We start from the raw sequence: 12250 nt of genomic DNA, 5'->3' as shown, positions 1-12250 counted from the left end.
TGCAAAAGTGAGTCAGTCAATCTACTGCTTCTTTGTTCATTTAATTCAAATTATTATGTACAATAGGTTGGGTTCTCTTTTCTTATTTTGGGATTCATTCCCTTGTTCTTCGTGTTTCCTTCTAGATCTTGACTTTCGGTGTGAGTCAGAAAAACGAGGCACACCTGCAGTCGCTTGACAATCAGTCACATTTGTAAGCACATAAACTGCATCAAGAGGACACATAATTGTACTGGCCTGTATTACTATTGATTTATACCTCCAATTATTGATTATTCTGTGACTTTATGCATTTACATATGTGCCATTGACTTTGTAATGAAGCCGTTTGAGACACTTGTGAATAAGGACTTTATAAATAGAATCTGACTGATTTATTGAGTGATTTATTGCAGCAAGGGAATAAGCGGTAGAAAATGGATGGATGGATTATTGCAGCGAGTTCTGTAACGTCTGCATAATAACAACTGTGTACCTAGTAGGTAATCTGGTGATTTACAGCATTGCCACACTGAAATAAACATGTATCAAGACCTTTGATCTCAGACGTAATGTGTAAGACAGGGGTTCTCAAACCTTTTGGGACCACGCTCCTCCTCAAATTCATATATACATTTTTTTTACAATTCTGTCATTTGTATTATATGCAATAGGAATTATTTCAAGCTTAATACTTTGATAGAAAGTAGGGCTGCACAATTAAAAAAAATACATTCCCCATTTTACCCTTGATTTTTGATTATGATTTTCTGGGTAAAATCATGAGGTAGTGGTTGGGGTGCTTACAATATTACCTCCAGCAGGAGCTTATGTGATTTCCCAGGTTTGTCAGTTAATTGGTTAGAGTTAGCAACCTATTCTCCCATGCGCTTAGTTGGAAGACACTGCACAGCACTTTCGACAGCAAGTTTATTCAACTGGCAAGGCCAAGAATGACCGGACCCCCAATTTATTTTAGCAGCAAATTAAATATACACAAAAACACAAGAGGGCTACTGTTGTCGAGAAGAACTTGGACTGGTGTAAACATTTAACAGTTTAACCTTTTATTGGCCAGTGTTGACTACAATTGGCACTAGTATTTTGCAAAACAAAGCATATATATATATATTTTTTTCCTCCTCTCTGAGCTGCCACCTTATCGTGGTAGAGGAGTTTGTGTGTCCCAATGATGGGCTTTATGCCCCCTGGTAGGGTCTCCCAAGGCAAACAGGTTCTAGGTGAGGGATCAGACAAAGAGCAGCTCGAAGACCTCTATGAAGAAGACAAAACATGGACCCAGATTTCCCTCGCCCGGACGCGGGTCACCGGGGTCCCCCTCTGGAGCCAGGCCCGGAGGTGGGGCACGATGGCGAGCGCCTGGTGGCCGGGCCTGTTCCCATGGGGCCCGGCCGGGCACAGCCCGAAGAGGCAACGTGGGTCACCCCTCCAATGGGCTCACCACCCATAGCAGGGGCCATAGAGGTCGGGTGCAATGTGAGCTGGGCGGAAGCCGAAGGCAGGGCACTTGGCGGTCCGATCCTCGGCTACAGAAGCTAGCTCTTGGGACGTGGAACGTCACCTCACTGGGGGGGAAAGAGCCTGAGCTAGTACACGAAGTGGAGAAGTTCCGGCTGGATATAGTCGGACTCACTTCGACGCACAGCAAGGGCTCTGGAACCACTTCTCTCGAGAGGGACTGGACCCTCTTCCACTCTGGCGTTGCCAGCAGTGAGAGGCGACGGGCTGGGGTGGCAATTCTGGTTGCCCCCCGGCTTACAGCCTGCACGTTGGAGTTCAACCCAGTGGACGAAAGGGTAGCCTCCCTCCGCCTTCGGGTGGGGCGACGGGTCCTGACTCTTGTTTGTGCTTACGCAACAAACAGCAGTTCAGAGTACCCACCCTTTTTGGGTACACTCGAGGGAGTACTGGAAAGTGCTCCCCCGGGTGATTCCCTTGTCCTACTGGGGGACTTCAACGCTCATGTTGGCAACGACAGTGAAACCTGGAGAGGCGTGATTGGGAAGAATGGCCACCCGGATCTGAACCCGAGTGGTGTTTTGTTATTGGACTTTTGTGCTCGTCACAATTTGTCCATTACAAACACCATGTTCAAACATAAGGGTGTCCATATGTGCACTTGGCACCAGGACACCCTAGGCCGCAATTCCATGATCGACTTTGTAGTTGTGTCATCGGATTTGCGGCCTTACGTCTTGGACACTCGGGTGAAGAGAGGGGCGGAGCTTTCTAACGATCACCACCTGGTGGTGAGTTGGCTGCGATGGTGGGGTAGGATGCCGGACCGACCTGGCAGGCCCAAACGCATTGTGAGGGTCTGCATGGGAACGTCTGGCAGAGTCTACTGTCAGAGAAAGTTTCAATTCCCACCTCCGGAAGAACTTCGAACATGTCACGAGGGAGGTGCTGGACATTGAGTCCGAGTGAACCATGTTCCGCACCTCTATTGTCGAGGCGGCTGATCGGAGCTGTGGCCGCAAGGTAGTTGGTGCCTGTCGTGGCGGCAATCCTAAAACCCCCTGGTGGACACCAGCGGTGAGGGATGCCGTCAAGCTGAAGAAGGAGTCCTATCGGGTCCTTTTGGCTCATAGGACTCCGGAGGCAGTGGACAGGTACTGACAGGCCAAGCGGTGTGCGGCTTCAGTGGTCGCTGAGGCAAAAACTCGGACATGGGAGGAGTTCGGGGAAGCCATGGAAAACGACTTCCGGACGGCTTCGAAGCGATTCTGGACCACCGTCCGCCGCCTCAGGAAGGGGAAGCAGTGCACTATCAACACCGTGTATGGTGCGGATGTTGTTCTGCTGACCTCAACTGCGGATTTTGTGGATAGGTGGAAGGAATACTTCGAAGACCTCCTCAATCCCACCAACACGTCTTCCTATGAGGAAGCAGTGCCTCGGGAATCTGTGGTGGACTCTCCTATTTCTGGGACTGAGGTCGCTGAGGTAGTTAAAAAGCTCCTCGGTGGCAAGGCCCCGGGGGTGGACGAGATCCGCCCGGAGTTCCTTAAGGCTCTGGATGCTGTGGGGCTGTCTTGTTGACAAGACTCTGCAGCATCGCGTGGACATCGGGGGCGGTACCTCTGGATTGGCAGACCGGGGTGGTGGTTCCTCTCTTTAAGAAGGGGGACCGGAGGGTGTGTTCCAACTATCGTGGGATCACACTCCTCAGCCTTCCCGGTAAGGTTTATTCAGGTGTACTGGAGAGGAGGCTACGCCGGATAGTCGAACCTTGGATTCAGGAGGAACAGTGTGTTTTTTGTCCTGGTCGTGGAACTGTGGACCAGCTCTATACTCTCGGCAGGGTTCTTGAGGGTGCATGGGAGTTTGCCCAACCAGTCTACATGTGCTTTGTAGACTTGGAGAAGGCATTCGACCGTGTCCCTCAGGAAGTCCTGTGGGGAGTGCTCAGAGAGTATGGGGTATCGGACTGTCTTATTGTGGCGGTCCGCTCCCTGTACGATCAGTGCCAGAGCTCGGTCCGCATTGCCGGCAGTAAGTCGAACACATTTCCAGTGAGGGTTGGACTCCGCCAAGGCTGTCCTTAGTCACCAATTCTGTTCATAACTCTTATGGACAGAATTTCTAGGCGCAGTCAAGGCGTTGACGGGTTCCGGTTTGGTGACCGCAGGATTAGGTCTCTGCTTTTTGCAGATGATGTGGTCCTGATGGCTTCATCTGACCGGGATCTTCAGCTCTTACTGGATCGGTTTGCAGCAGAGTGTGAAGCGACCGGAATGAGAATCACCCCCTCCAAGTCCGAGTCCATGGTTCTCGCCCGGAAAAGGGTGGAATGCCATCTCCGGGTTGGGGAGGAGACACTGCCCCAAGTGGAGGAGTTCAAGTACCTAGGAGTGAGGCTGGGGAAAGGGAAGTCTGGGTGTCCCTGCTTAGGCTGTTGCCCCCGCGACCCGACCTCGGATAAGCGGAAGAAGATGGATGGATGGAAAGCATTTTTTTCACAAATGAGTAAAGATTCAAACAAAACAAAACAAATGTCGACTACAAAGAATGCTGGTTCTCAAAATAAGAGTAACAGTGAAGGGGGAAGTCTGCCACCCCAATCCTTAGCTTTTTGGAAAGGTAGCCTTTAGAACAATTTATTTGAATAGCTTTGTTCTACACTATATCATTGAGGCACCAGACATGATAGAGAAAAACATAAAAATAACTATAATCATTTGTATTTCCTTCGACATAATCAAATGATTCGATTACGATTTAAAAATGTATCAATCATGCAGCCCTACAAACTTAAACAAAACATAATTTTCTAGAAACAGATGATAAAGCTTTGAAAAAATTAACAGGCACAAAACCAAATGGTTGAGATAGGGTCCAGCACCCCCTGCTACCCCGTACGGGACAAGCAGTAGAAAATGGATGGATGGAAGACTGTGGGAATCCAAATGAAGCTAGTTTGTTTTAAAAGCAGTTCAAGTGTACAACTTGTCACTATTTTTGTATTGTACTTTAATGTTAACTTGAGTTAATGTTTAACGTTTTGTTAAGCATGTTCTACAGTAATAGGATAGGATAGACTTTGTTTATCCTGCAATGGGGAAATTAATGTGGTTGCAGTGCCAATACAAAACTTCCACAAAAAATAAGTGGACACATAAAAATCAAAGGGAAACATCAAAGAACACAAGGACTTAAAATAGATTAAAAGAGCACAAAGCTGATGCAACCAGCTGCCTGCCATTCCAGAGGCGTTATTTCTACATACAGCAACAAAAGTAAAACACAACAACAACAACAACTACAAAAAAAACCAGATAATGACAACGGTCAACAAAAATAAATAAATAAATAATAAGTATTATTATAAAAATTAATAAATGTGAAGGGCAGCACGGTGGAGGAGGGGTTAGTGCATCTGCCTCACAATACGAAGGTCCTGAGTAGTCCGGGGTTCAATCCCGGGCTCGGGATCTTTCTGTGTGGAGTTTGCATGTTCTCCCTGTGACTGCGTGGGTTCCCTCCGGGTACTCCGGGTTCCTCCCACTTCCAAAGACATGCACCTGGGGATAGGTTGATTGGTAACACTAAATTGTCACTAGTGTGTGAATGTGAGTGTGCATGTTGTCTGTCTATCTGTGTTGGCCCTGCGATTTGGTGGCGACTTGTCCAGGGTGTACACCGCCTTCCGCCCGATTGTAGCTGAGATAGGCACCAGCAACCCCCGCGACCCCGAAGCGAATAAGCGGTAGAAATGGATGGATGGAATAAATGTGAAACCTCATCTTTCAAGTTGACATGTAGGACTCACCAAAAGCTGTGCTGCGGTTTGTCAGTCCTGAGTAGGCGTTGCCGCTTGGAGAGGAGGTGGCTGGGGATGAGAGTGGACTGTACGAAGCTGCATCGGTCTGGTAGCTATGACCCGTACCGATACCAAACGGACTGGACTGGGCCTTACTGGACTGTGGAGCAAAGACAACTAGATATTCAACATACAACTGCAAGATCAGTAAATAAAGTTGGCTATGCTGCGTATGTGCATGCAGGTTTAAATGATCAGTGCAATCCAATTAACACACACAAACGTATTTGCCCAAAAGTAATTGTTAAGTTATCACAGTATAGCGTGTGAAGCTATACGTGTTACGACGAACACTTTAATTCACACGTTCTTGACTTTTTAAAGCAAATTTGATGATCAATTGATGAAATATACAACATGAAATCATTAAAACACTTTGCATTTGTTTTTTAATAATTCGGCAAAATATATAAAATGTGTTTTTACTGATGTTGTCTGCAGCACAACTATGCAAAGGTAATTGTTGAAAGAGAATGACAAAAGTTTGCAGACAAGTTGAACTCTATTCAGCATCCGTAGCATCAGGACAAGGAAAGAGCATCTCCTTTAGCACAATGTAAGCTCTGCTTTAACCTCCCTCTGTCTGCCTTCTAATAAAAGTGAACAATGTGTTAGCTCATGTTTATTTGCCCTCACATATGCCCCCTCCTGTTAAGATAGATTTATATTGCATTTTCAGTCGAGGCCAAAGTGGGACCACAGAGTTGGTTGGACTCTTAACTTGAACATGATGTCAGATTTAAACATCTGTTTAGCGATGGTGAAAACAGCAAAGTTATTTTTTTCCTCTAAATTATCTCACTGCTGTCATTTGATTTATTTGCTGGAAACTTGAATTAACTCCGAAACCATGCTTTCACATCAAGCTTTCCAGAAGTCCATTACAAGTACTAAGCAGAAAATGAGGAATTACTTCAAAACATATTCATCCATACAACGTGCTGCGTAAACTACAGATTGACAGATATGTTTTTTTCAGGATCAATAACGATATTAGTAGTCAAGGAAGCAGAAAATTGATGTTTCAAGGTCGATATTCATTTGCAGTAAAATTTAGCTACACGTGAATAATACATGTCAGGAAACAGCTGGACAAGGCTTTAAGTCGTTTAAAAAAAAAAAAAAAAAAATTTCGAACATGTATACAGTTTCAATATGATACATCACATATGCATACTGCACAGAATCAAGAACAACAACAATGCTGGCACATTGTGCTGCATAGGTTGAAAAAGATGCTGGACGGTAGGAACTAGGACACTGGGATTAATAAACAATAATAATGGTATATTAATTAATAATTAAATAATACATAAACACCAAAAAACATACATATTAAAGATACAGAAGCCAAAAAAGTTGATATATTTAATGTATATGATAAAGTAAAAACCTACATGTTTAATAAGTGTAAGAATGCTTTCTAAGAATACATTTTTAATTCTTAAGATGATGTGAGCACATTCAGGGAAAGAAAAATCTATAAGCAACCAACCATATTTTAAAACTCTTTTGTATACACAATGGAATTAAAACCAAGTAAAATTAAGTGTTTGTTTAGTCAGTGGTAAGTAGCGAACAACAATAAACGGTGGCAAATAACAGGAAGTATATTGGCATCAATTTCATTCTATCAAAACATTGTTAATCATACTTTATTTAGTGAGGTAAGAATTACATTGGCACATAAGTGTAGTATTCCATAGATTGTGCCCAAACACACACTGAAAATAAAACAAACTTTTTAACAAATGGATAAAAATAATTTGCAGTAAATGAAAATACAAACCCCGTTTCCATATGAGTTGGGAAATTGTGTCAGATGTAAATATAATCGGAATACAATGATTTGCAAATCCTTTTCAACCCATATTCAATTGAATGCACTACAATGACAAGATATTTAATGTTCAAACTCATAAACTTTATTTTTCTTTGCGAATAATAATTAACTTAGAATTTCATGTCTGCAACACGTGCCAAAGTATTTGGAAAAGGACATGTTCACCACTGCGTTACATCACCTTTTCTTTTAACAACACTCAATAAACGTTTAGGAACTGAGGAAACTAACTTTGGAAGCTTTGAAAGTGGAATTCTTTCCCATCTTGTTTTATGTAGAGCTTCAGTCGTCGACAGTCCGGGGTCTCAGCTGTCGTATTTTACGTTTCGTAATGTGCCACACATTTTGGATGGGAGACAGGTCTGGACTGCAGGCGGGCCAGGAAAATACCCGCACTCTTTTTTTACGAAGCCACGCTGTTGTAACATTTGTGTGGCTGAAATAAGCAGGGGCGTCCATGATAACGTTGCTTGGATGACAACATATGTTGCTCCAAAACCTGTATGGACCATTCAGCATTAATGTTGCCTTCACAGATGTGTAAGTTACCCATGCCTTCGGCACTAATACACCCCCATACCATCACCGATGCTGGCTTTTGAACTTGGCGCCTATAACAATCCGAATGGTTATTTTCCTCTTTGTTCTGGAGGACACCACGTCCTCTGTTTCCAAATATAATTTGAAATGTGGACTTGTCAGACCACAGAACACCTTTCCACTTTGAATCAGTCCATCTTAGGTGAGCTCGGCCCAGCCAAGCCGGCGGCGTTTCAGGATATTGTTGATAAATAATGCATATGTTCCTTCTTGACTGCACTTAAATGTAGAATATTTGTAGAATATATGTATATTATACATATATTATCTATATATATATATATATATATATATATATATATATATAGATAATGTCAAATATTATTATTATTGTTTATTGTGAGCGAACTGTGGTGCTGAATTTCCCCCAGGGATTAATAAAGTACATTCTATTCTATTCTATTATATTCTATAAATGGGTTTGGCTTTGCATAGTAGAGTTTTAACTTGCACTTACAGATGTAACGACCAACTGTAGTTACTGACAGTGGTTTTATGAAGTGTTCCTGAGCCCACGTGGTGATATCCTTTACACACTGATGTCGGTTTTTGATGCAGTACCGCCTGAGGGATCAAAAGTGTGTAATATCATTGCTTACGTGCAGTGATTTCTCCAGATTTTCTGAACTTTTTCATGAATTTACGGACCGTAAATGGTAAAATCCCTAAATTCCTTGCATTAGCTTGTTCAGAAATGTTGTTCAAAAACTGTTTGAAAATTTGCTTACAAAGTGGTGACCCTCACTCCATCCTTGTTTGTCAATTACTTAGCATTTCATGGAAGCTGCTTTTATACCCAATCATGGCACCCACCTGTTCCCAATTAGCCTGCACACAATAAGTGTTTGATGAGCATACCCCAACTTTATCAGTATTTATTGCCACCTTTCCCAACTTCTTAGTCACGTGTTGCTGGCATCAAATTCTAAAGTTAATGATTATTTTGAAAAAAAAAAAAAGTTTATCAGTTTGAACATCAAATATGTTGTCTTTCTAGCGTATTCAACTGAATATGGGTTGAAAATGATTTGCATATCATTGTATTCCGTTTATATTTACATCTTACACAATTTCCCAACTCATATTGAAACGGGGGTTGTATACTAATTATGCAAATTAAAGCTCGGTTGGTAGAGTGGCCGTGCCAGCAACTTGAGGGTTGCAGGTTTGTTTCCCGCTTGTGCCATCTTAGTCACTGCCGTTGTGTCCTTGGGCAAGACACTTTACCCACCTGCTCCCAGTGCCACCCACACTGGTTTAAATGTAACTTAAATATTGGGTGTCACTATGTAAAGCGCTTTGAGTCACTTGAGCAAAGCGCTATATAAAATATAATTAACTTCACTTCACAATTCACATACATATATTTATCTGACTAATAATTTAATTATGTCCATGTGCTGGGATAAAATGGTGGTTTTATTTTCACTGTGTGTTTGAGCACACTCAAAACAGAGCTTTGAAATTAAGTTGGATGTTTACACTTTAATCGAACCTACAATCAGTGTTATTTGCAAATGAAACAACAGCATTTTGTTCAGGACACTACACATATAAGCTAATACAAATAATAACAGAATAAATTAACAAATTACAAAAATATTTTGAAATAAATACAAAAGTACACTTCATTCACTAATTAATTCCAAAAAAGGATTAGGAAAATACACGATGCAAGATATAGAGAACATACAAACCCTTCAATTACTGAACCAAGAATATTGAAATTCAATGATTTGGTGAATTTGCAAACAGCTAAAATTATGCACAAAGCAAATTATAACCTGTTACCCAAAAACGTACATTTACTCCTTTCAAAAAAAGAAGACAAATATAACCTTCGAGAAAAATGTAACCAAACACATTTGTATGCACACACAACACAAAAAACTTTTAACATGTCAGTATGTGGAATTTAATTATGGAATTGATTAGGTAAAGAAGCAAAACAATGTACTAACATGATCCACTTTAAGAAACTGTTCAAACTACAAGTGTTTACAAAGTACAAATAACAATATTCCTACTCCTTTTTGGACACGTTGTAAAGAAAATGTAAAAATGTGATGCATCATTTTCAAACTGTAGATGTTCAAATAAAACCATTTTGAATCTGAATCTGAAAAGTTAAAATCATAAAAAATAATGTTCCAAACCTTACAGTAGCTAGGTTGACAACAAAAATGACAGACAAGGATGTTCAGTATTAGTACTGTGATTGAATTTGGAGTACCAGAGAAATATTTGAGCACACTTTGTCATTGCCAAATGTGTTTTAGGTGTTCCTAAAACTGGTAAAACTTTCGTACCAGAACAGTGTATTTCCTTAAACACATTTTTTTGGTCCATAAAAACGTAGTAAGTGATGCTGAAGAGGTTGCCGAGAAAATCCTTGGGTAAAACAGAAAATCAACAGCACAGTTTGTATGTTTGATTGTCTTACCTGACCAGAGAAGGGGGGTCGGTTGCCTGACCAAGACACTTGTCCTGGGTTAAGTTGTCTCGAGATTTGAGCAAGGTTCTGATTGGATGAACTTGATGGTTGAATGTCGTTTACACCTGGGACATGGATCACAGAGGAACTGTGTGGACATAGAGAGGAGACATGTTTTTAAGTGAGGATCAGGCGTTCCAAAAATGTTCCATTTAGAAACTCTTGGTCGCATGAGGTTAAAGTCTTCATTAACTCAATGCAAACAAAACTTCATGGCTTCCTGACACTCTATCTTGTCTTCAACATACTATTGTCATTGTGGTTTGGACAATAATGGCAGAAACATATAATTTCAAGACTACAATGTGGACACACATTCTAAATCAGGGATGTCAAACAAACGGCCTGCAGGCCGGTTAGGGCACACAAATCGGTTCAATGCAAGACAAGTTGGCAAAGTGTTAAATTGAGCTGCATTTTTAAATAAATAAAAAAATGCTATTCTAAATGTGTCCATATGATGTCGCATTACCAATTCTGTTAGGCAAGCAAATAGTTTATACCAGGGCGAGCAGGTATACCAAACAAGAGGTACACGCTAAAGCGGGGCTGCGACTCCTTCCCCTCAACCAACTTAAAATGGTGCATGAGACACTGCACATTGATATCGTTCTGTGAAAATTCTTGTCTGGTCTGCAAGTTTAAGGAAAGTGAACAGTGTGCGATTCACTGCAATACTGTCCGTCTTTTATGTTTATGTTTTTGGTTTGTTGAAATTGTTCACACATTACACAACTTTTATTTTCTATCAATAAACAGTGATGCCTGGAAGGCATGGAGTAAATCAACCCTCTTGAATAGTTTGTACCTCAGTTTGTATGGTTTGTTCAGTTAGACATTCCATCCATCCATTGATTTTCTTCCGCTTATCCGAGATCGGGTCGCGGGGGAAGCGGCCTAAGCAGTGGAGCCCAGATTTCCCTCTCCCCAGCCACTTCGTCCAGCTCCTCCCGGGGGATCCTGAGGCATTCCCAGGCCAGCCGGGAGACATAGTCTTCCCAACGTGTCCTGGGTCTTCCCCGTGGCATCCTGCCGGTCGGACGCGCCCTAAACACCTCCCTAGGGAGGCATTCGGGTGGCATCCTGACCAGATGCCAGAACCACCTCATCTGTCTCCTCAATGTGAAGAGCAGCGGCTTTACTCTGAGTTCCTCCCGGATGACAGAGCTTCTCATCCTATCTCTAAGGGAGAGACCCGCCACCCGGCGAAGGAAACTCATTTCGGCCGCTTGTATCCGTGATCTTGACTTTTCGGTCATAATCCAAAGCTCATGACCATAGGTGAGAATGGGAACGTAGATCGACAGGTAAATTTAGAGCTTTGTCTCCCGGCTCAGCTCCTTCTTCAGCACAACGGATGAATACAGCGTCCGAATTACTGAAGACGCCGCACCGGTCCGCCTGTCAATCTCATGATCCACTCTTCCCTCATTCGTGAACATGACTCCCAAGTACTTAAACTCCTCCACTTGGGGCAAGATCTCCTTCCCATCCTGGAGATGGCACTCCACCCTTTCCCGGGATAGAACCATGGACTCGGACTGGGAGGTGCTGATTCTCATCCCAGTCGCTTCACACTTGGCTGCGAACCAATCCAGTGAGAGCTGAAGATCCTGGCCAGTTGAAGCCATCAGAACCACATCATCTGCAAAAAGCAGAGACCTAATCCTGCAACCACCAAACCGGATCCCATCAACGCCCCGACTGCGCCTAGAAGTTCTGTCCATAAAAGTTATAAACAGAATCGATGACAAAGGGCAGCTTTGGCGGAGTCTAACCCTCACTGGAAACGAGTCCGACTTACTGCCGGCAATGCGGACCAAGCACTGACACTGATCATACAGGGAGCGGACCGCCACAATCAGACAGTCCGATACCCTATACTCCCTGAACACTCCCCACAGGACTTCCTGGGGGAAACGGTCAAATAGCTTCTCCAAGTCCGCAAAGCACATGTAGACAGGTTGGGCAAACTCCCATGCACCCTCAA

General features: G+C 42.8%; 1 protein-coding gene across 1 annotated transcript in view; it reads right to left on the bottom strand.

Moving 5' to 3' along the window:
* Window positions 1-12250, bottom strand: part of arnt2 (aryl-hydrocarbon receptor nuclear translocator 2) — a 129064-nt gene that overhangs the window by 8916 nt on the left and 107898 nt on the right. The window contains exons 16-17 of the mRNA XM_061884220.1: window positions 10210-10348; window positions 5273-5423 (exon numbers count right to left, since the gene is read on the bottom strand). Coding sequence (XP_061740204.1) covers window positions 5273-5423; window positions 10210-10348 — 290 coding nt within the window. The remainder of the gene's footprint in view (window positions 1-5272; window positions 5424-10209; window positions 10349-12250) is intronic.

Source organism: Nerophis ophidion, linkage group LG02 (genome assembly GCF_033978795.1).
Source record: "Nerophis ophidion isolate RoL-2023_Sa linkage group LG02, RoL_Noph_v1.0, whole genome shotgun sequence".
In the NCBI taxonomy this organism is placed as follows: domain Eukaryota; kingdom Metazoa; phylum Chordata; class Actinopteri; order Syngnathiformes; family Syngnathidae; genus Nerophis; species Nerophis ophidion.
The sequence above is the reverse complement of the archived record's forward strand: the minus strand, read 5'-3'. Positions and strand labels throughout refer to the sequence as shown.